General features: G+C 45.7%; 1 protein-coding gene across 1 annotated transcript in view; it reads left to right on the top strand.

Moving 5' to 3' along the window:
• Nucleotides 1–23,199, top strand: part of Heatr5a (HEAT repeat containing 5A) — a 113,601-nt gene extending 90,402 nt beyond the window's left edge. The window contains exons 28-36 of the mRNA XM_059279247.1: nucleotides 1,952–2,174; nucleotides 3,402–3,647; nucleotides 5,059–5,186; nucleotides 6,874–7,021; nucleotides 7,584–7,856; nucleotides 13,161–13,385; nucleotides 18,077–18,231; nucleotides 19,876–20,089; nucleotides 21,443–23,199. Coding sequence (XP_059135230.1) covers nucleotides 1,952–2,174; nucleotides 3,402–3,647; nucleotides 5,059–5,186; nucleotides 6,874–7,021; nucleotides 7,584–7,856; nucleotides 13,161–13,385; nucleotides 18,077–18,231; nucleotides 19,876–20,089; nucleotides 21,443–21,747 — 1,917 coding nt within the window. The 3' untranslated portion in view covers nucleotides 21,748–23,199. The remainder of the gene's footprint in view (nucleotides 1–1,951; nucleotides 2,175–3,401; nucleotides 3,648–5,058; nucleotides 5,187–6,873; nucleotides 7,022–7,583; nucleotides 7,857–13,160; nucleotides 13,386–18,076; nucleotides 18,232–19,875; nucleotides 20,090–21,442) is intronic.
• The last annotated feature ends 644 nt before the right edge of the window (nucleotides 23,200–23,843 follow it).

The raw sequence follows: 23,843 nt of genomic DNA, 5'->3' as shown, positions 1-23,843 counted from the left end.
TATGGAAGCCGTTAGACACCAGAAACACCGTAGGCTGTAAAATACAATTATACGGAAGTCTTGTTGGCAGGGTTTTTGTTAGTCTGCATGTGTTTGCCAAGGATTGAACTCAGGTCCTTGATTGAACCAGACATGGTAGGGAAGGCCTGTAACTCTGAGCCATACCCTAACCTTGGTTATTGTTTGGTTGGGGTGTTGTTGTTGTTGTTGTTGTTGTTTTGAGGCAAGGTCCTCCCATGTAGCTGAGGCTGGCAGTGAAGTTGTGATTCTCTTTCCTCACCTCTCAGATGCTGAGACCAGCTGTGCCACAGTGCTAAGTGGTGGTCTGTTTTCAAGATAAACCAAAGATTCCAAGTGAGATTTATTTATACATGAATTGACTTTGGACAAGCAGTCTAAAGAGTCAAGCAGGAGCAGTTATGAATTAAAGAAGCTTTATAAAGCTGGGCAGTGATGGGCACACACCTTTAATCCCAGCACTCTGGAGGCAGAGGCAGGTGGATCTCTATGAATTTGAGGCCAGCCTGGTCTACGTAGTGAGTTCCAGGACAGCCAGAGCTACACAGAGAAACCCTATCTTGAAAAGACAAAAAAATAAAAAATAAGCAAACAAACAAAAAATCATTTTCAATAAAACTTTCTATTCACATGGTGTTACTTGTAATTTAAATCTCCTTGTTTTTCATTAAACCTTCTCTTAGTTTTTCCCCGGATAATGACTGATCAACATATTCTATGTAATAGAGGCTCCTAATCCCTATCTGAAATTCCTGGAGCCAGATACATTTAGAATCAAAACTAGGGCTGAAAGTAATCCAGTGTGTGTTCTACTCATGTGTCTGAGAAGTCAGGGGCAATAACAGGGACCTTATAATCAAGCACATTAGCATATCCAGAGTAAAGTATTTGAGTATTCATACTGTGCTGTATATAAAAACTGAATTAAATTTGTCCAGTTTTGCCATTGTCTTAGCTTAACACAACATACATATTTCAGAGTTTTGTTTTTGTTTTGTTTCAAAGTTGGCTCTTTTAGGTTTTAGAGTTACAGGACTAAAGTTATTCTTTAGTCCATGAGTCTATTTAAGTAAACCTTTTTATAGTGGCTTAGTGGTAATTCTACTAAGCATATTTTTGGTACCCGCAGTTCAGTTGAGAAAGAGCTGTCTGCAGCCACGTGGTGAGGTGGATTATTAGGTTACCCCAGAGTGCTGCTGCTCGCAGCTGCCATGGTGTTGAAGTGCAGAGTGGCAAGATGTTTCCCAGTATTTGTTATCTCCGAGACAGCTCAGGGGAGGGGGTTTTTTGTTTTTCTTTTTAGATTTATTTATTTTATTATTTTATGTATATGAATGTTTGCCTGCATGCCTGTGGAGGTCAGAATAGGGCATCAGATTCCCTGGAACTTGAGTTACAGATGGTAGTTTGCAACCATATAGGTGCTAGGCATTGAAGGTCCCCTGCAAGCAGCCAGTACTCTTAATTGCTAAGCTGACTCTTCTTCCCCAAAGATGATTTTTTTTAATCTTTCTACAATCTGTATGTGTTTATACATACATGCCTTCTTTTTTTTTTAAATAATTTTTAGCACTTTATTTTTAACTAGTTTTATGTTGTGTCTCTTTTGAGTGTGTGCTGTGCATGCATGTGTGGGTGGTGTAGATGCCAGAAGAGGGCATGGGATCTACACAGTCACGCCACTGCCGCTTGAGTTACAGGCAGTGGAGAGCCACTTGATGTGAGTGTTGTGCATTGAACTCAGATCTTCTAGAAGAGCAGCATGTGCTCTTATCCGCTGAGCCATCTCTTCAGCCCTACATGCCTTCTTGATACCACAGTGCATTTCAAGTTGGATGTTCTCAAAGGCAAGCCTGTGTCTTCAAGGAAGCATAAAAACATTGTATGTTTCATCAGACACAAGATTTTCCTTCTAATTATAAACTTTTAACAGGTCTACATAATTGCTGTGCAAAGACATAAAAATCACAAACAAACTTTGAAGACTACTGTTAATTCAGAAGACGGTGTGAGAAGTCGGTCCCCTCCAACTGATGGTCTTCTTGACTTAGTCTGTGCAGACCTGGGCACACTAAGCAGACTCTGGCTTGCTGCACTTCAGGATTTTGCTCTCTTAACTTTGCCTGCAGAATTTGCCTCCCAGCTTCCTGTTGAAGGTAAGGAGGAAAAATAAGTTAATAATTTCTAGAGTGACAGTGACTTCTATTCCAAGATTTCTCCTGTAGTATGTTAGTATGTGATGTTTAGCTGAAACATTTTCCCCCAGAACAATTTTTATTCATGGGATAAGCAGCTAAGAGTTGCATTAATGTAGACAACTAGACATTTTCTTGTTTCGTTTTTGTTTTTTGAGACAGAGTTTCTCTGTGTAACACCCCTGGCTGTCCTGGAACTCGCTCTGTAGACTATGCTGCCCTGAACTCACAGATTCGCCTGCCTCAGCCTGGGATTAAAGGCATGGGCCACCATGCCCGGCTTTGTTCTTTTTTCTTGAGAACCAGAAATTTTTAATTCCCTAGGTCGTAGTCATCTGTCCTCACAAGATAGGGTACTTCGAAATACTTCTCCAGAGTAGCCTTAATACCTTATGTGCGCACCAGTGTGTTTTTTCACACTCTCCAACTTACCATATTGTTTCACTTCTGCCAATCTAGTGGAGCCGGGAGGTTCCTCCGGTCCCACCGGGCCCCACAGTCCTGCAACTGCTTATAAAGTAATCATTCAGAGACTTATATTATTTACAAACTGTATGCCTATGGCAGGCCTCTTGTTAACTAGCTCTTATATCTTAAATTAACCCATTTCTGTTTATCTGTGTTTTGTCACATGGCTTCATGGCATTACCCATTCTCTTATATCTCGCTTCTCCTGGTGGCTGAGGGCGGCTCTCAGCATCTCTCTCCTCTTTCCTTTCTTCTTCCTGTCTCTCTCTTGGATTTCCTGCCTGCCTCTAAGCTGCCTTGCCATAGGCCAGTGCAGCTTTACTTATCAACCACTCAGAGCAACACATATTCACAGCATACAGAAAGACATCCCACAGCAATCTTATGAAGTTACCTTTAATCAGCCCTGGGGCCCAACAGCTATAATGCCAGGAGAAGTCAAACATTAGTAACAGAACTAAGCAATTTAGTAACATGAACAAAGGTCCAGAAATGTGGGGCACAGTAAGATGAGTCACGGACAGACAGACTGTAGAGAGGGTTCATGTATGTCAAGCCCAAGAACAAACAGAGCTCATCTGTGCTGATAACATCGGAAAGCACTTGCCTGGGGGGGGGGGGGGGGCGCCTCAGGGGCTGCCTGGAAGGGTTCCAGATGCACTTTCTGAACACTGGAAGGCCATGTCTGCAGTTCCTACTGACTGCTTCCTCCTCTGGTAGGCGGTGCTTTCTACACAGCGGAGACGAGCGACCACGCCAAGCTGCATTACCACAGCTCCTGGGCGCTCATCCTCCACGCTGCCGCACTGTGGCTCACCAGCACAGGCTTCGCTGACCCGGAAGAGGAAGCTGCCAATCTCTCAAGGCCTGTAACTCCGACTTCCATGTGCCAGGGCTCATCATCGTCTGGGGCTGCAGTGAAGTCCCCGGAGGATGTGTACACCGACCGGTTCCATCTGATTTTAGGTCAGCTTTTCAAAGAGCTTAACAGTGCCAGCGGGCTTATCCTTGAGTTGTGCCTTACTGCCTGCCTCCTCCTGGGGACTGTCACCTCATTCTTTGCTGCTTGTTGGTGACATCATTAGTGAAACTAAAATATTACAAATTGTGTTATACTAAGTCTAGAATCCTGTCACAAGTTGGCTTCACTGTCAAGTTGATCAATTACAGAATTTACAAGAGAAGTTTAGTCCCTTTCTACAAAAGTTTTGTTTGATTGGTGGGCGAGGGGCTTGTTTCGTGACAGGATCTCAGAATGTAGCCCAGGCTGGCCTGGAACTTCTCCTCACTCCCAAGTCTGAGATTACGGAAGTGTGCCGCCACATCCAGCTCTCCATGATTTTGTTTGTTTTATATGTAGGCATGTGTGCCCACTGTGTTTGTATGTGCGTGTGAGTGTAGGTGCCCGCTGAGGCCAGAAGGAGGCTTTGGTTCCATGGAGCTGCCAGTGTGGATGCGGGGAGCTGAACTCGGGTCCCCTGAAAGAGCTGTATGTGCACTTAACCACTGAGCTGTCTTTCCAGCTGCCCCACAGGTTTTAGAAGATGAGGCTTCTACAGATAGATGTTCTGAATTTCCTACTATATACGTTTAAAAAATAGGAACATGCTGGCGTGTTTTCATTACGTTGTTCCCAAAAGTTGCAGGTTTCAAAAAATGTATGTTCAGTGACTTTTTAAAAGGAAAATCAGGAGACTCCACAGTTAAGAATTGTTGCTGCTCTCCCAGAGGACCTGAGTTCAGAACCGACGTCAGGCTACTCACAATCACCTGTAACTCTAATCTCCAAAGATCCAGCGTCCTCTACTGGACTCTGTGGACACCTGCGTGCACATGAGCACACACACACACTTTTTTAGTTTAAAATTATTATTTTATTCTATTTGTATGGTGTTTTGCTTGCATGTATATCTGCCCACTACTTACATGCTCCATGCCCATAGAAGCCAGGTGTCATATCCCCTGAAACTTGAGTTATAGTCACTTGTGAGCTACCATGTAGATGCTGGGAATCGAACTCAGGTCCTCTGGAAGAGCAGCAAGTGTTCATTAACCACTAAGCCATCTCTTCAGCCACTACAATTATTTTTAATTAAAAAGAAAGAAAATTAGTCGAGTGTGGGAGCATATACTTGTAATCCCATCACTTGGGAGGTAGAGACAGGAGGACCAAGAATCCAACACAAGTCCAAGGCCAGCCTTGACTACATGAGTGTGACTGCATGGCGCGCGCGCACACACACACACACACACACACACACACACACAACTGTATTATCGTTTACTTGCGCTGTCCTCTGCGAAGTCGGTATGGTTATCTTATCGCACTGACTTATGTAACTAAGGATCTCAGAAGCCTCTCCTTGGCCGTTCGCAGGAATCAGTGTAGAGTTCCTGTGTTCCCTGCGCTCCGATGCGACCATGGAGAGCATCACCGCCTGCCTGCATGCACTGCAGGCCCTTCTCGATGTTCCTTGGCCCAGATCCAAAATCGGCAGTGATCAGGTGATGTATTGTGCTTTGAGTAGGCTTCCATGGCTTCAAGAACAGAAATGTATTCAGGTTCCTACAGTGAACAAGACTGAGCAGAGTTCACAAAAGAAAGAAAGCGCCCCAGCCAGCCCCGGGATGCGCTGGAGTTTGGGGACCCAGCACAGTAGCCATCGTTCCATGTGGCGATAATTTCTTTTCTTTCTGTGAACCCACTCTTTGCACTCATCTCAGTCTTATTTTGCATTTCTCCCAAGAGACAATGGACTTGATGTATACCACTGACCGTGACCAAGTCTCCCTGTGGTCTGGGCTCTCCTCCTGGTCTTCAGTCTGGCTATGGCACAAGGATGGCTGCAGAGTCCAGCACCTCCTCTGACAATTAGAGGAAGTGGGGGTCAGGGAGGTGCTCCTAGCAGCCTGTGTGGTTTGTCCTGTCGCTGACTCGGGTTTTAAGGTCAATGGGTTCTGTGATTTTCTAAGCTCTTATTTAATTAGTACTATCACTGATTAGACTTAAAGCATTAGTTGGAGTTTTATCTGAGTTGAATTGACCTTAACTAAATTATAAACTGTGTTGTGATTATTTCCTTTTTCTTTTTTGGGTGGGAGGTGGTTTTTTTCAAGATAGGGTTTCTCTGCGTAGCCCTGGCTGACCTGGAACTCACTCTGTAGACCAGGCTGGCCTGGAACTCAGAGATGCACCTGCCTCTGCCTCTGCCTCTGAAAGGCATGTGCCTCTACACCTGGCTGTTTTCTGTGTGCGTTCTTGTGTGTATGGTGGGTGTATTTGCACATCCATGAGGGAGCCCTCAGAGGTGATTCCTGGAGCTAGTGGTTTAGTTGTGAGTGCTGGGAACCAAATTCCAGTCCTCTGCAGTGACAAGTGCTTTCAACCCCTCAGCCATCTCTCCAGCCCACAGATGAAAGAAAGCAACCAGAATGACCAATGAGAAGAGAAGGGAGGCAGCGGGAGAGGTGGCTCAGTGGTTAAGGGCAGAGGACCCAGGTTCGGTTCCCAGAACCCACATGGTGGCTCACAACCACCTGTAACTCAGTTTCCGGGGATCTGATGGCCTCTTCTGACCCCCTCCACCACCATACATATGTTCAGGTGAAATATTCACACACATGAAATGAAAATAAATAAAATCCTAGAGAAAGGAAAGGGAAATGGAGTAGGGATTTTCCGGGGTACTTTAAAGATCTACCTTAATATTACTTCTCCTCCTTCCTTCATCGTTACAGGAGACTTGAATATTAGTCATAGAGTCTACCTGTCAGCCTTTATGCCTTTTTGGCTCTGTCTCCAATATCATTTTAGAATTTGGGTGAAAATGATCCCTTGTCATAGTACCATCTCCCACCAAAATGAGCCAAGAAATGTTCTGGAATTGGTTAAAATGTTACAAGCCAAGCATGGTGATACACACCTGAAACTCCAGCATTGTGGGGCAGAGGCGGGAGGATCAGGAGTTCGAGGTCATCCTTGGCAAGTTTGAGGCCAGGCAAGTCTACTAAGACTGTCTCAAAATCAACAAAAGAAGTGTTGATATATACCATTATTGCTCTAGCAAAAATTTATTTTTAAAAAATAATTTATTAAATTCTCCTTTTCTGAATTTGTCATGGCATTTAGCATTGTTATGTTGACACACACGAGTGTAATTTCCAATAGTGTCCACTCCGTGTTTTCTGACAGGACTTGGGTATTGAATTGCTGAACGTCCTACACCGAGTAATTTTGACCAGAGAGTCTCCTGCCGTTCAGCTGGCTTCACTGGAAGTGGTGAGGCAGATTATCTGTGCGGCCCAGGAACACGTGAAGGAGAGGAGACGGAGCGCGGAAGGTGAGTGTGAACTCCTAATGACATAGCCGCTCCTTACCCCAGTTCTGGAGACCAAATCCACGGGACTTCTCTGTGCTCAGACACTGTCCACTGCACACTGAGCACACTGCGGGCATCCTTGATTTAGAGTACTGCTCAGTGTGGCTATGCAGTCTTGATACTTTCCTAACTAGGGCAGATGGAGCGTGTGTACGTAAAAGTAAAAGTGCAGAGGTGGGGACGGGGTGCAGTTTCTGATGCATCAGGGACCTGGGTTCTGATCTTAGTGCTCAGCCACTGTCAGCCTGTAAGGTGACAGTCACTGTGGGAGCTACTGCTGAGAGAAGTTTAACCAGCACTAGTTTAAGGCTGAATGGACTCTAGGGTTGTTTTGGTTTCTTTTATCCATTGCATGGGAAGTCATAGTAAGACAGCCACCTTTAACTTGAGAACCGCCTTTTCCGTCAGCTCTTCACAGCCCACACTTGAGCTACTGATGCACGGCCTTCTGGAAACGAGTCACAGTGCCGTCTACTTGACCCCACACAGCGGCACTGCTCCAGCATTGTTCCCTGTCTTTCAGTTGACGATGGCGCCTCTGAAAAGGAGACCCTGCCAGAGTTCGGTGAAGGAAAGGACACAGGAGGACTTGTGCCTGGGAAGTCGTTGGTCTTTGCAACCCTGGAGTTGTGTGTCTGCATCCTCGTTAGACAACTCCCGGAACTAAACCCGAAGTTGACGGGTAGCCCAAGAGTAAAAACTGCGAGGCCACAGACCCTGTCGGAGGAAGGAAGCAGACTGGTCACCGCTGCCCTGGTCATCCTCGCTGACCTTCCTGCGGTGTGCTCTCCTGAAGGTATGCCATGCGGGGCAGTTGACCCGAGAGCAGTGTCCTTGACCTTCCTAAAGCTGCGCCCCTTAGTACAGGTCCTCCTGGTGTGGCGGCCCCCAGTGAGGCCATGACCCACAGGTTGAGAACCACTGCCCTAGAGAAATAGCCTAGTTGCTGGTTATTTTTCCATTGAATGACTACAGACCCAAACATTTGAGTACTTTTTATAATTCTGGAAGATTAGTTTTACAGTCTAGTGTAATTTGTTCCATGAAAAAGGTGAAAGTGAAACATGACAGATGAACACACTTTCTGTGATTAACTCTGTTGTTCCGTTTCTAGGTATTGAACCCAGGTCTGGAGCATGTGAGGGTGTGCCCTGACCATCTCTTTAAAATGTTGTCTCTAGCTGACAGTGTTTTAGATCAAGTAGTAGTGCTTGGCCGTTTTTCCTCTGTGCAATTTCTGGTGGATAGTTCTGGCTCCGTGATGACAAATTTGTCCTGATGCCCTGTTCTGTTGCAGACCAAATCCATTCAATTCTTTCAAATAGCTGTTAGGGCTCTGTGTAGGCTCTGCTGAATCCACTGCTTCCCAGAAGGCTTCCTGTTCATCCTGTTGTTGGCAGTCACTCGTGCTTTCTGTGAGCTGAAGTGACCTCATTACCTCATTCTGGGGCAGGGAGGCCCACTCTGCCACCACACGTGTGTTGGTCAGAGACAGCTTTACGGGTCGGTTCTCCCTGCTGTTTGGAGGCAGCGCCTGTTGTTTCTGTCACGTGGTGCATCCTGGGCGTGGCTGAGCTGCAAGCTTCCCGGTGATTCTGCCTCCCGTCTCGCCATAGGGATGTTAGAATTACAGATGTTCACCACTGTGTCCAGCTTTTGTTATGGTTCTCGGGATAAATTCCGGTCATCAGGCTCCTACAGCCCATACTGCACGGATCCAGCTTTTTCAGTGTTTTCTTCTTGCAGAGTTCAATTCCAGTCTCCCCATATCAGAAAATGTTTCCCTAGAAACCTACTCATACTGAGTTTGGTTTGTTCATGTATATGCACTGTTTCTAATGAAAATCTATAGCTTTCTCCAACATGTAAATACATTATGTGTAAGTAGTGCATATAAAGATAATATGTGTGTAGATGTATCTTATTTCCAATTAAAATATGTGTTCTGTACAAAATCTAGCACAGGAGCTGAGAAGATGGCTCAGTGGGTGCAGTGCCCACCATGCCAGCCTGAGAGCGGAGTTGAGAAGCACTGAACCCTCCTAAAAGCTGAGCATGCGGTGCACATCTGTAATCCAGTGCTGCTGGAGAGGAGAGGGCAGCACCAGTGATCTCTAGAGCTCCTGAGGCAGCCCTCCCACAGCTGAGGAGCTCCGGGTTCAGTGAGAGGCTGTCTCAGAAGATAAAGTGGGGGGCGGGAGGGAGATACCCAGTGTGACGTCTGGGCTCCACATGAACGCACCAAAAATATTTTTAAAATCTGTCACATGGTGTTGGTAAAGGTGCTTTCCACCAAGCCTGACAACTCAGAGCCCAGTCCCAGAACCAACATGGTAGGAGAGACCTAATTCTTGCAAGTTGACCTCTGACCTCCATACGCACACGATGGTGTGTGTGCACCCCTACACATAATAAATAAGAAGGAAAGATTTCTTATTTTGAAGATCTAAGGGCCAGGCAGTGGTGGCACACGCCTTTAATCCCAGCACTCAGAGGCAAGTGTATCTCCAAATTTGAGGCCAGCCTGGTCTACAGAGTGAGTTCCAGGATAGCTAAAGCTGCACAGAGAAACCCTGTCTAGGAAAACATAGTTTTACTAAGTAATAGCCAGGAAAATTACATTTGTTCCCCCCCCCCCCTCGGTACTATAGGGCTTCATGTTTTTGAGACTGGTACCTGATCGTTGAGATATATCCCTGCTCCCCCTCATCCCCCCACCCACACCATTTTTTTTTTTTTTTTAACTTACATTGTGACAGGATCTCACTAACTTGCTTATGTTGGTCTTGAACTTTTTCTCCAGCTTAGGCTACAGAATGATTCTGCTACCTCAAGTAGCCTGTGCCGCCAGGTGTGGCTTCCATGTTAACATTAGACTTACAACTGATTTCAACCTCTTTTTTTTTTCTTTTTCTTTTTCTTTTTCAAGACAGGGTTTCTCTGTGTAGCCCTGGGTGTCCTGTAACTCTCTCTGTAGACCAGGCTGGCCTTGAACTCACAGAGATCCACCTGCCTCTTCCTCCCGATTGCTGAGCTTAAAGGCCTACACCACCACTGCCTAGCACTGATTTCAACTCTTTTAATGGTCATGAAACTTTTGTTTCTTTTTTGTTTTGTTTTGTTTTGTTTTGTTTTTGAGACAGGGTTTCTCTGTGTAATCCTGGCTGTCCCGGAACTCACTTTAAACCAGGCTGGCCTCGAACTCATAGAGATCTGCCAGCCTCTGCCTCCCAAGTGCAAGGATTAAAGATATGTCACCACTGTCCAGCATTTTTTCCCTCCCAGACAGGGTCTTGCTATGTAACCTAATGTCCTCCGACTTGAGATTCCTCTACCCCAGCCTGCCTCCTAAGCTCTGGGATCCTGTGTATACCCCTCATACCTGGCTCCATGAAAACGTTTTTAGTCATGTCTTTTGTGCGGTATGTGCACATGAGTGCAGGTGCCTGTGGCCAGAGGTGTCAACTCCCCGGGAGCTGAGTTATGGGCAGATGTGAGCCTCCCAACATGGCTGTTGAGAACCGAGCTTAGGTCCTCTGGAAAGGCAGCAAATGTTCTTAACCACTGAGCCATCTCTCCAGCCCCTCCATGAAGACTTGTACTAAATTGTCACAAGTGGCCTTCTACAAATTCCATGGAAAAGAGTTTAATATAAAATAATTTAACAACGGGGCATGGTGCCGCACACCTTTAATCCCAGCATCAGGGAGGCAGAGGCAGGTGGATCTCTGTGAGTTTGAGGTCAGCTTGGTCTACAGATCGAGTTCCAGAACAGCCAGGGCTGTTACACAGAGAAAAGCCAAAAAATAAAAAATAAACTAATAATAATAAACAAATAAATTTAAGTGTTAAATAAAATGCCTGTCACTAAAATGTAAAGGTCTGAGTTTGGATCCCCAGTGCCCACTCAGAAGCCGGGAATTGTGGTATCTTAGTTATTGCTGTGAAGAGACACCATGACCACCACAACTCTGATAAAGGAAAACATTTAATTGGATGGCTCACTTACAGTTTCAGAGGTTCAGTCCGTTGTCATCATGGCAGCATGCAGGCAGACATGGTGCTGGAGGAGGAGCTGAGAATTCTACATCTTGATCTGTAGACAGCAGAAGCACTTGTGTGCCACACTGGGTGTATAGGAGACCTCAAAGCCCACTCCCACAATGACATGCTTCCTCCAACAAGCTCATACTTTCTAATAGTGCCACTCCCAATGAGCTTATGGGAGCCAATTACAAACTACCATAATCTCCAAAACAAAAGATCTTGTAAAAGTATTTTAAATAAGTAGAATAGTCATGAAACTTACATCACATTGTGAATATGCTTAGAGCTCTTGGATTGCATACCTGAAAATGTAAAGATAGGCTAGACATAGAGGTGCACACCTGTAATGCCAGCACACCAGAGTCCAAGACACAAGAGTCAGGAGTTCAAACCCAGCCTGGATACACAGAGATATCCTGTCTCAAAAGCAACAGAAAATGAATAAACTAGAACAAGTAAGATAGGATAGGCTTAGCTGTTCGTGGTGGCTTACGCCTTTAATCCGAGCACTTGGGAGGCAGAGGCAGGTGGATCTCTGTGAGTTCGAGGCCAGCCTGGGCTACCAAGTGAGTTCCAGGATAGCCAGGGCTACACAGGCAAACCCTGTCTCAAAAAAAAAAAAAAAAAATGAAAATGGATAGATCGATGTCAAAAGTTTAATGCTAAGTGATTCAACCAAAATGACATTTCCAGTTACAACTATCAGAATTTGACCCAACTGTATAAATCTTAATCAAAGGGGAGATGGTTCAGATGATGATTGATCGCCTTACAAGCTTAAGGACTTGAGTTGGGTCCCAAGAACCACGTTAAAAAGAGCTGGGTGGGTATGCTGGCACACACTTGTAGTCCCAGTGCTAGGAAGGCGGAGAGGGCTTGGGCTAGCCAGTGTAGGCTAATGGGCAACCCTCAGCCAATGACAGACTGGTTTTGTTTTTTTAATTTAATTGAGCTACTGAACTCTCTCAATAGTTGTAATTTATAGGAAATGCTCTAGGGTTTTCCTGTGGGTGGTGTTTTGGGAAGGATGAGTTGGTGCTACCGAATGAACCCACAGCACGTGTGCAGTAGTGCGGGGCTGTGCTCTGAGCCCAGAGAAATGACAGCAAATGCAGCAAGTCTCTAACCCTGTTGCACTCCCTGACAACTGACTTTTTTTCTAGCTGTATTTATTTCATTTTATGTGTATGAGTGTTCTGCCAGAACATATGTATGTGTAACGTGCATTTCTGGTTCTCACAGGGGTCAGAAGAAGGCATTACATCTTCTGAAACTGGAGTTATGGTCTGTTGTGAGCCACCGTGTGGATTCTAGAGATCAAACCTAGGTTCTCTGCAAGAGCTACAAGTGCTTTTAACTGATACGCTGTTGCTGTTGCTAGAGTTTTCCTGCCTGGCCTACAGTCAGGACAAATCTCTGTCACCTGCCAGTCCCACAGCCACTCAGACCCGACCGAGTAAACACAGAGACTTATATTGCTTACAAACTGTATGGCCGTGGCAGGCTTCTTGCTAACTGTTCTTACAGCTTAAATTAATCCATTTTTATAAATCTATACCTTGCCACGTGGCTTGTGGCTTACCGGCATCTTCACATGCTGTTTGTCATCATGGCGGCTGGCAGTGTCTCTGACTCAGCCTTCCACTTCCCAGCTTTATTCTCCTCCTTGTCCCGCCTATACTTCCTGCCTAGCCAACGGCCAATCAGTGTTTTATTGACCAATCAGCAACACATTTGCCATACAGAACATCCCACAGCAATACGCCATCTCTCCAGCCCTCCTTGAGGACTTTAGAAAACACACCTGCTGGGGGCTGGAGAGATGGCTCAGAGGTTAAGAGCACTGCTTGTTCTTCCAAAGGTCCTGAGTTCAATTCCCAGCAACCACATGGTGGCTCACAACCATCTATAATGAGATCTGGTGCCCTCTTCTGGCCTGCAGGGATATGTGCAGGCAGAACACTGTACACATAATAAATAAATAAATCTTTAAAAAAAAAAAAAAAAAAAGAAAACACACCTGCTGAAGTGCAGTTTGACTTCTGTCTTTCAGGAAGCATCTCAATTCTCCCTACTGTATTGTACCTTGCGATTGGAGTCCTCAGAGAAACTGCTGTGAAGTTACCTGGGGGCCAGTTGTCCTCAACGGTCACAGCCTCCCTGCAAGCTCTGAAAGGAATCCTAACCTCTCCAATGGCCCGAGCGGAAAAGAGCCATGCAGCTTGGACCAGCCTCCTCCAGAATGCTCTAGCAACCGTGCTTGACTGTTGGAGTCCAGGTCAGCAAGACTGGTAGCGGGTTCTAAAGTGAGAGGCACAGCTGTTGTTTCTAGGATGAGCTATTCCGTTGTCCTATTTGGTAGTCTGTCTGTGTACCCAACAGATGTGTAGAGAGTTCAGGTAGACCTTATCCCCGTCTTCCTTGTCCTGTTTACAGTTGGCTTGATTCACTCAGTTTGAGTTTGTGCAGCAAGAGTTTGTGCATCATGATGGGAAGAGACTCCAAAGAATTCAGTCACAGAAGCCTAAGAAAAGAAAGGCAGTGCACGCCGTTAATCCCAGCACTCAGGAGGCAGAGGCAGGCGGATCTCTGAGTTCAGAGGCCAGCCTGGTCTACAGAGCAAGTTCCAGGACAGCTAGGGCTACACAGAGAAACCAAAAGAAAAAAATAGAGTCATAGTAGAATGGTGAGCAGGGAGTGCTTTGATACAGTTAAGAGCTAAAGACACCAGTCTAGATGGGCTCCTCCTGGAAAGACAGACCTCAGGAGGAAGTACAGATAGGGTCGAGGTATTATTGTTTTCCCTGAGACAAACAGAATCTTGCTGTGTAGCCCAGGATTGCTTTGAACTCAGCGTCACCCTGCTCCCTAGTGCTGGCATTACAAGTCCATGCCATCGACTGGCAAGAAGATTTTGTTTTCAGAGCCCCACTAGTACAAGTCCACATTTAAAAGGAGGTGGAGAATGTGCAGAGTCGGGATTAGACAGCAGATGGACTAACGGACAGCACAGTTTGAATAAACTTACAGCATGGTTAAATGTGTTAACCTCTGCCAGCGTAAGGGAGGAAGAGGAGGAAAGATGGAGAAGTGTTGGTTTTGATGGTGTCCATCATAGCGAACTTCCTGGTCTTCACAGATGCACAGTATGTGTGCTCTCAGTGTGTGTCAAGAGGACTGAGATGTTACAACATTAACGTGAGATAATCAGCTCCTGCTATGGTAAATGGTAAACGTTTGCCGTGTAACAGGTTGATAATCAGCTCCTGCTATGGTAAATGGTAAACGTTTGCCGTATAACAGGTTGATAATCAGCTCCTGCTATGGTAAATGGTAAACGTTTGCAGTCTAACAGGTTGATAATCAGCTCCTGCTATGGTAAATGGTAAACGTTTGCCGTGTAACAGGTTGATAATCAGCTCCTGCTATGGTAAATGGTAAACGTTTGCAGAGTAACAGGTTGATAATCAGCTCCTGCTATGGTAAATGGTAAACGTTTGCCGTGTAACAGGTTGATAATCAGCTCCTGCTATGGTAAATGGTAAACGTTTGCAGAGTAACAGGTTGATAATCAGCTCCTGCTATGGTAAATGGTAAACGTTTGCAGAGTAACAGGTTGATAATCAGCTCCTGCTATGGTAAATGGTAAACGTTTGCTGTGTAACAGGTTGATAATCAGCTCCTGCTATGGTAAATGGTAAACGTTTGCAGAGTAACAGGTTGATAATCAGCTCCTGCTATGGTAAATGGTAAACGTTTGCTGTGTAACAGGTTGATAATCAGCTCCTGCTATGGTAAATGGTAAACGTTTGCCGTGTAACAGGTTGATAATCAGCTCCTGCTATGGTAAATGGTAAACGTTTGCTGTGTAACAGGTTGATAATCAGCTCCTGCTATGGTAAATGGTAAACGTTTGCTGTGTAACAGGTTGATAATCAGCTCCTGCTATGGTAAATGGTAAACGTTTGCCGTGTAACAGGTTGATAATCAGCTCCTGCTATGGTAAACATTTGCTGTGTAACAGGTTGCCTCCCAGCGGGCCTGATGCTGCCTGTTATCCCAACATTTGGCAGTAGAAGCAGGAAAATCAGGAGTTCAAGGCCATCCTTAGTTACATAGTGAGTTCGGGGCCAGCCTGGCCAGGCCATACCCTCTCTCAGACAAACAAACAAAAAACCTTAGTGGCTTAAAAGAGAAAAACATCCCAGGACTTAGCCTGTCATGAAATTACTGCTAGGACGTTGGCCAGGCTGCAGCCAGCGGATTAGATTCCGAGATGACTTCCTCAGACAGCTGTTGGCGAGGGGCTGTTCTCTACTGCCTGGGCCTCAAGTGCGGCCTGCTGCCCAGCACACTTTCATCCATCCCCAGGAAATAAAGGGGTAGTGAAGGAGTTTTAGGAGAAATGGGAAGAGGACCCAGGCACGTGACCAAATTCCCGTTTCTTACACATGAGATGCTGCTGCCAGGGTAAATGTCTGGCTAGTACAAAGCACTCCGGCACTGCTGTGTGGTTCACGTGGTTACCTGTGTGCCAACTCACTCATCCATAAATGCCCGTTCACCGTATCTCCTCTCGGTGGCACCTCAAGATTTTCCATCCACCAGTGTCGCTTGTCCTGAGTCACTGTCTATGGCGTTTTGAAGAGTTTTGGTTTTTTATTTCTGTGATAGGGTCTTATGTAGCCCAGGCTGATCTGGAATTCTCTTGCAGAGGATGGCCTGGATCCCAGACTCTCCTGCCCCAGCCTCCCCAAGTGCTAAGATCACAGCTTGAGGCACCACATTCCTGCTTTCTGTGGTTTTGTTGTTGTTTGTTTTGATTTGGTTTGGTTTGGTCGGTTTTTCAAGACCAGGTTTCTTTGTGTAGCCTTGGCTGTCCTAGAACTAGTTCTATAGACCAGGCTGGCCCCAAACTCACTGAGATAGAAACTGCAGGGTGTTTCTGATTTTTTGGTATGTTTTTATAGGCACCGACCTTGTTCCCGGCTGAACCTAACTAAATTCTGTATGTGATCCCCACTTGATAGTGAAGTGTTCTCATTGCCAAAGAGGGAAGGCTGGCACATGTTTTTAAGTACTTAGTGAATTAATATGACTGGTGTCATTTGTTTATAAATAGCCATTTTGTGGGCTGGGGGTGGAGCTCAGCTGAGAGAGTACTTGTCTAACATGCACAAAGCCCTGGATTCTGTCCCAGCACCACACACACTTGGCATGGTGGCTCAGCCTGTAAGCATAGCCAGCACTCAGGGGCTGCAGGAGAGGAAACATCATCAGCCACAGAGCAAGCTGGAGGCCAGTCTAGGCTATGTGAGATTCTGTTTTCTTGTTTTGTTTTGTTTTGTTATTGTTGTTGTTGTTTTTGATTCATATCACTTGATCTTAGCCAGAAGCCCAAGAAGAAGCTTAAAAAAAAACCGTAGTAAGTTGAGTTTGCTGCCTTTCCCTTTCAAAATAATCCATAGCTACTTCATTAAAAATAGTTAATTAGGGCCGGGCGGTGGCGGCGCACGCCTTTAATCCCAGCACTCGGGAGGCAGAGGCAGGCGGATTTCTGTGAGTTCCAGGCCAGCCTGGGCTACAGGCTGAGTTCCAGGAAAGGCACAAAGCTACACAGAGAAACCCTGTCTCGAAAAAAACAAAAAACAAAAAAAAAAAAAAAAAGTTAATTAGAATCACTTTGGAAAATGAAGGTAATTTATTTCAAATAGAAAATTTGATACACACTTGTAATCCTAATCCAAGCACTGGGGAATGAACAGGAAGACCACTGAAAACTGAAGCCAGTCTGGTCTGTGTATATGAAAGACGTAGACCACCGATGTACCCTAGTAGGCTAGCATGCGTGAAGCCCTGGGTTCAGTCCCAGGAACACATAAACCAAGTGTGGTGGTATTATACACTTGTAATTCCAGAATTTGGGAAATGAAGGCAGAAAGATCAAAAATTCACCCCTTTAATCCCAGCACTCAGGAGGCAGATTTCTGAGTTCGAGGCCAGCCTGGTCTGCAGAGCGAGTTCCAGGACAGCCAGGACGACACCAAGAAACTCGGTCTTGAAAACCCAAAAACAAACAAATAAACAAAAATTCAGGGTCATCTTGAGCTATATAGCAAGTTGAAGCCAGCCTGGGCTACGTGAGACCCTTGCTTCAATAAAAAAAAATCATTCAAACCGAGGTGGGACCTCCACCACACTCTTCAGACTTTGAGAAGTGTGTAGACAGAGTGCTAATGTTTACCTGGCAGCCATATGAACAAAATGCAGAGGAAGAATAACAGGCCAGTGGTGTGAGCACTCCATTGCACCTAAAGCGGGGACAGCAGGCTGTGTGGAGCACTGTGTGTGCACTAGGAGCTGGGCAGGGGGTGAGCAGGAAGATCTGCTGAGGCCAAGAGTTCAAAGGCCTACATAGCCAGTCCCTGTCTCAAAACAAAACAAAAAATGACATCATAAAGCGCTAATACCTGTGAAAGCCACGAGTAACATGTATCCTAAATGCCTAAAGGTTAGCTCACCCGATTCTCATGCCCCACTTAATGTGAGAAAACTGAAGATATTCTTACATGTCCAGAGTCAGCCGGTCTCACATGTGTGCAGGTCCACCCCCACTGCACACCTGAGAGGCTTGAACCTAGAGCCTTCCATGTGCCCGGCAAGTTCTTCACCACTGCGCTGCATCCCCAGCCCTCAGCGGTTCTTAAGAGTCGGCTTGTCTGTAGGGGGAGCAAAAACATCGCTAACCAAACTAAAGAGAGCTTCACAGCCGGGCGGTGGTGGCGCACGCCTTTAATGCCAGCACTCTGGGAGGCAGAGGCAAGTCTCTGTGAGTTCAAGGCCAGCCTGTCTCAAAAAAACAGAGAGAGAGAGAGAGAGAGAGAGAGAGAGAGAGAGAGAGAGAGCGCGCACTTCATACACACAGATGCAGCAGTAAAAATGACCCTTCTACTAATCATTTCTCTTCAGTGGATGGAACACATCAAGAACTTGATGAAGTCAGTCTGCTTACAGCCATCACAGTATTTATTTTGTCTACCAGTCCAGAAGTGACGACCATCCCCTGCCTTCAGAAGCGCTGCATTGAGAAATTTAAGGCTGCCCTGGAGAGCAAAGACCCTGTGGTAAATATGTTTTAGTAGAGAGCTCTTTGCAGTAGGAATCTGTTTAGACTTCAAACCTTTGTCTTTATGATGATCATACATACACTGTACTTTGTGATTTTGTTTGCTCCTACAAAAAGTATCCTGGGACTGGGTTGTGGTTGAGCAGGTACGTATGTGCATGCCTAGCGTACAGAGGCCCTGGGACTGGGTTGTGGTCGAGCAGGTACGTATGTGCATGCCTAGCGTACAGAGGCCCTGGGTTTGCTCCCCAGTGCTAAGGAAATCTAGCATGGTCGTGAGACTTGCAATCCCAGCACTAGGGACTAGAGACATATATCAGAGTGAGTTTAAGGCCAGCCTAAGCTACATGAGACTCTGTCTCAAAAAAAAGGAGCCAGGTGGTAGTGGCGCACGCCTTTAATCACAGCACTCAGGAGGCAGAGACAGAAGGATCTCTGTGAGTTCAAAGCTAGCCTGGTCTACAGAGCGAGTTCCAGGATAGTCAGGGCTACACAGAGGGACCCTGTCTTGAAAAAGAAAACAAAACAAACACAAACAAACAAAAAATTGGTGTAACTTGCCAGAAGTGGTGGCCACACCTGTGATCCCAGCACTGAGGACACAGGGTAGGAGGAATGCCCGTGGGTCCGAGGCCAATCCCATCTACATAGGTGATTCAGGCCAGCTAGGACTCCGGAGTGAAAACTGTCCAAAACAAGGAGAGATGCCTTAGCAGCTAGTAGGAGCACCCCGTGCCCTTCCGGAGGACCAAGTTCAGTTTCCAGCACTCACATTGGCAGTTTACAACCATTTGTAACTCCAAGAGGTCTGACGCCCTCTTCTGGCCTCCATGGACACTTCACTCGTGTGCCCATATCCACACACTGAAGCACACACACACACACAATTAAAACAGTCATTCGTATGGCTATAGCACAAGGGATGTTTAGGATCATTTGTAGATTTTCTTTAAAAAAAAAATAAGGAATGATAGATTAGATTAAATGTTTCTTTTTTCATGTGATATAAAATTAGTTTGGAGCCCATACTCAGAAACATTTCTTACTCCCAAAGATATAGGAACCAGATTTTCTCGAGGGAAAAAAAATACCAATGCTTAAAATACTACCACGGTTTGAAGAGGCCATGTCTGGATGAGGTGTATAGCCGTCTCCTTTATCCTTTGGTCGGGGTTGCCGTGGCTGCCTGCACAAGTGTGTAGCAGCTCCAAGTGGTGACTGTGACAAGTGATGACACCTTCTTAGTGTGGGCCAGGTGGAGTCCTTGAACCTTGAGACTGTGACATGTGGATAGCAAATGTGTAGAATTTCAGTGTAAAACATTTTCTGAAAAAACAAATGAAGTTCAAATTTGTCTCGATTTTGTTGGTTTAGGTTGTTGGGGGGCCGGTTAACGTCATTGCTAGTTTTACACATAACAGAGAGGGACCAAGAGGAGAATGGGCTGGAGGGAAAGTGACCATCCACGGCTGCCTTCCCCACGGTGCCCCTCCACACTGTTACAACCGCTGTTGCTGTCTGCTCCCTGTCGGCAGGAGGACTTGCAAAGCCAAAAAAAAAGGGGACTGAATATAAAAAGTCTGCAAGAGCATTTGTCCTCTGTTTCTTTAATGTGCAGTTTATTCTTGTCTTCCCTCATTAGGTCCAGATGAAGACCTATCAGCTCCTACATTCCATATTTCAGTACCCGAATCCGGCCATCTCCTACCCGTACATTTACTCTTTAGCGTCTTCCATTGTGGGGAAACTGCAGGAAATAGACAAGAGAAAGCCTGAAGACACGGCCGAGCTGCAGATCTTTCAGGAAGGAATAAAGGTCTTGGAAGCGTTGGTCACCATTGCCGACGAACAGCACCGTGAGTGTCAGTGCTGGGTCCTAACCCCTCCCCAGTGTCTGCCATCAGGCTCTGTCGGTTTCGGAGAGGCCGCAATGGTGTCCTCCAAGGCTGGTTTCTCAAGCGCCTGGCAGGGTTTGCAGGGCCCTGTCTCAGAGACAGCAAACAAAAAGTATGGGGGCACACTGCTGTGGTTCCAGCACTCTTGAAGTGGAGACAGGAGGACCACCATGAGTCTGAGGCTAACCCGGGCTACAGGGTGAGACTGTCTTAAAAGAGAAGAAGAGGCAGGAGAAAGTCATGAGACTCAATTCTAGATGGAGAGCTACAAGCAACTTACAAGTGCTGAGAGCGTGCGCTCAGTCTCCCTAGAGAGGAGCCCCAAGTGTTAGTTATCCTAAAACATTGGTCAGCCCAAAATTGTAGACATAGGAGCATCATTAAATGGACTCAGCAGGTGGTATTTATTTTTGTATGTATACACACAAAACAATTAAAAAAAAAGATGTCATGAATTTGAAAGAGAGTTGGGGACCTGGGAGGGGCTAAGAGGGGGAGGGAGAGATGATGTGAATGTACGAGACATATATGAGATTGTTCAATTTAATGTTTTAAGAAGGGGGCTGGAGAGATGGCTCAGTGGTTAAGAGCACTGGCTGCTCTTCCAGAGGACCTGAGTTCAATCCCAGCAACCACATGGTGGCTCACAACCATCCATAATGAGATCTGGTGCCCTCTTCTGGCATGCAGGCACATATATAGACAGAACACTGTATACATAATAAATAAATAAATCTTTAAAAATAATAATAATAATAATAATAATAATAATAATAATAATAATAATAATGTTTTAAGAAGAGAGCTGGAGACAGAGCTCAGTCATTAACGTTCTTGCCTTGCCAGCATGAGGACCTGGCTTCAGTCATCACAACCCAGTAATCCCAGCACTCAGGAGGTAGTCTAGATAAAATAAGTTTTAAAGTCATCCTTGGTGAATTTGGGGCCAGGCTAGTCCTAAAAAAAAAGAAAAGGCTGGGTGGTATGTTGGTGAAGGATGCTTTTAATCCCAGTGCTAAAGAATCAGAAACAGGTGATTGCTGGGGCTTCCTGGCCAGCCTAGCCTGCATGGTGAGCTCTGGCCTCCACCTGCATGTGCTCCAAACACAAATACACACGCGTGCACACACGCACACACACACATACACACACACACACGCACACGCACGCACGCACGAACTCACGCATGCACGCACGCACGCACACACGCACACACTAAGCAGGTATGATGATAATCCCAGCTATAGGTAATATAATGTGAAGAATGTACTTGAAGCTCATTAACCTCTGAACTCTGCCCTTTCTCACCCCCAGGCTCTCAGCTGGTGGCCTGCCTTCTGCCAGTCCTCATCTCCTTCCTTTTGGATGAGAACGCTCTGGGATCAGCAACTTCAGTTATGAGAAGTCTACATGACTTTGCTTTGCAAAACCTCATGCAGATCGGGCCTCGGTATTCCTCAGTGTTCAGGAATGTCATGGCTTCGTCCCCAGCCTTGAAAGCCCGGCTGGAGGCTGCCGTGAAGGGCAATCAGGAAAGTGTCAGAGTGGAGACGCCTTCTAAACATGCCAAGAACCTGGGCAGGAACTCAAGCATCCAATTAAAGACGAATTTCCTGTGATGCTGCTCCTCTGGGACACTGGGCACCAGATGTAACCCTTGGTTGTCTCCTTGCCTTGGGGACAGAAGTGAAACTTGAGACCCAAGTGCAGTGGAGATCTAGTTGATTGTTCTAATTTTAGGAGTGATTGAAAACTTCACATTCTTGCTCATTTCGCTTTTGTTTTGTTTCCTTTTACTAAGACCATGGAACTGTCAGAATTCTTGCCAGGCATTTCAAGAAAGTGCCAAAGATCCCAATTTACTAAGTAATCCACTGCTTTGAGAATGACGGCATTTCCTCTGAGGGTCTGTGTGTTCGACTCTGACAGACGTCAGTGTGCTGTAAAGTCTCTGAACTCACACCGCATCCCAGTTGCTAATGTAAAATCCTGCCATATTCTGTAATAGCATCACAATCTTTGCATTTCTCAAGTGACATCAGTGATTAGAGCAGGGAAGGGGACCTGAGGAGACCAAGGCAGGATGATCACCAAATTCTACACCAGCCCGGTCTACATAGCAAGTTCCAGACCAGCTAGGATACATGATAAGACTTCTCTCAAAAAGGAATTAACTAACAAGCAAGCTAATTAATAATGCCAACAGTAAATAAGTGATTGGAACAATCTTTAAGAACTGGATCTAGCTGGGCAGTGGCAGTGCACACATTTAATCCCAGCACTTGGGAGGCAGAGGCAGGCGGATCTCTGAGTTCGAGGCCAGCCTGGTCTGCAATGTGAGTTCCAGGGCAGCCACGGCTACACAGAGGGACCCTGTCTTGAAGAAAAAAAAAAAAAAAAAAAAAGACCCAGATCTAGAATTCCCCAACATGCACTAAGACAGCCAACGTCAGCCTCCCCGTATGCTTGAGGCTGTGGTCTTTAAGGGAGTTTATGCTGAGGGCACACAGAGTGCTTTTATAGAGAACAGAACGTCTCCATCCTACTGTTCTTCAGATGGATTTTCTGTTACCTCAGTTCCATTTTGTTGTTTTTATTCATGGAAATGATTCATACTGAGAGCTTAATGGAGATTTGTGTCTATATCGATAGATTTTATGAATGTCAAATTTAGTACAACAGATTTAGAACTTCGGTGAATACAAATATGTTTTTTTAACACAGAATGTATTTTAATATAAAAATCTAATGATAAAGTCACATTGGTTGAAAACTGTTTTGGGCTGTGTTCACGATCACTGACTTTCCCGCCGCTTCAGTATTGCCCTGTGTGACTCGAGCACTGTGTCTAAGCCATGCAGCTTCCTGTTGGCATTCACCACCTGCAGGGACAAAGGCGTGCTCAGAATCGAGCGAGCCCTGATGGGAGCAGGAACCGCGCTGGACTCTATTTTAGTACGTTTGTATGTAAATACTATTGTAAAGCTTTCAGAGTGGAAAACATTTGACAACCTCTAACACTACAATCAACTTTTCTATATTACACTATAAATAAAGCTAATTTTCTTTAATGTTCTTGTATCTTGAATTATTTCGTCCAGGAAAGGTGAGCACTTTTTCTCACAGATTCGAAACAGTCCCCTTAACTTGGCTTTGGTTCTCTGGCACATCCTCCTCAGTGGTTTCGAGTGTCCTCCTGTAGGCTTGAATATGTTTTCTGTTGTTCTCGTCTGAAATGCCCTTCCCTCTCCCTGGTCCTTTCTGTGGCTGTGGACTCCATCTCCTTTCAGGCCTGGGCCAAGCTTGATAACAACACGTTGTACCACCAAACTGAACTTCTGCCTCACTCGTCTGTGTAGCTGTCGGTCACTACTACAGCGTGTGCCTAATACACCCGTCAGTCCAGTGTTCTGCCGGCTTACCTCCCTTTAGGTGGCTTCCAATGATCTTGCCTCTGTGCCATCGACTACAGGCATCATCCTGAGTGATGGATGACCACTAACAGCAGCTAAGTTACTCTGGTGTGAGCCAGACTTGGACTCAGGAGCATACCCCTTTACCAAGGAAAATGCAGCCCCGTGCTCTCTGGATATAATCTATTCCTTTGACTATTAGAGGCTGTTTTAGTGACTGTTCATTTGCTGTAAAGAGACACCATGAGCAAGGCAACTCTTATAAAAGAAAATATTTTATCGGGGGCCTGTGTACAGTTTAA

Source organism: Peromyscus eremicus, chromosome 14 (assembly GCF_949786415.1).
Source record: "Peromyscus eremicus chromosome 14, PerEre_H2_v1, whole genome shotgun sequence".
Classification (NCBI taxonomy): domain Eukaryota; kingdom Metazoa; phylum Chordata; class Mammalia; order Rodentia; family Cricetidae; genus Peromyscus; species Peromyscus eremicus.
This window is presented reverse-complemented; position numbering and strand designations above follow the sequence as displayed.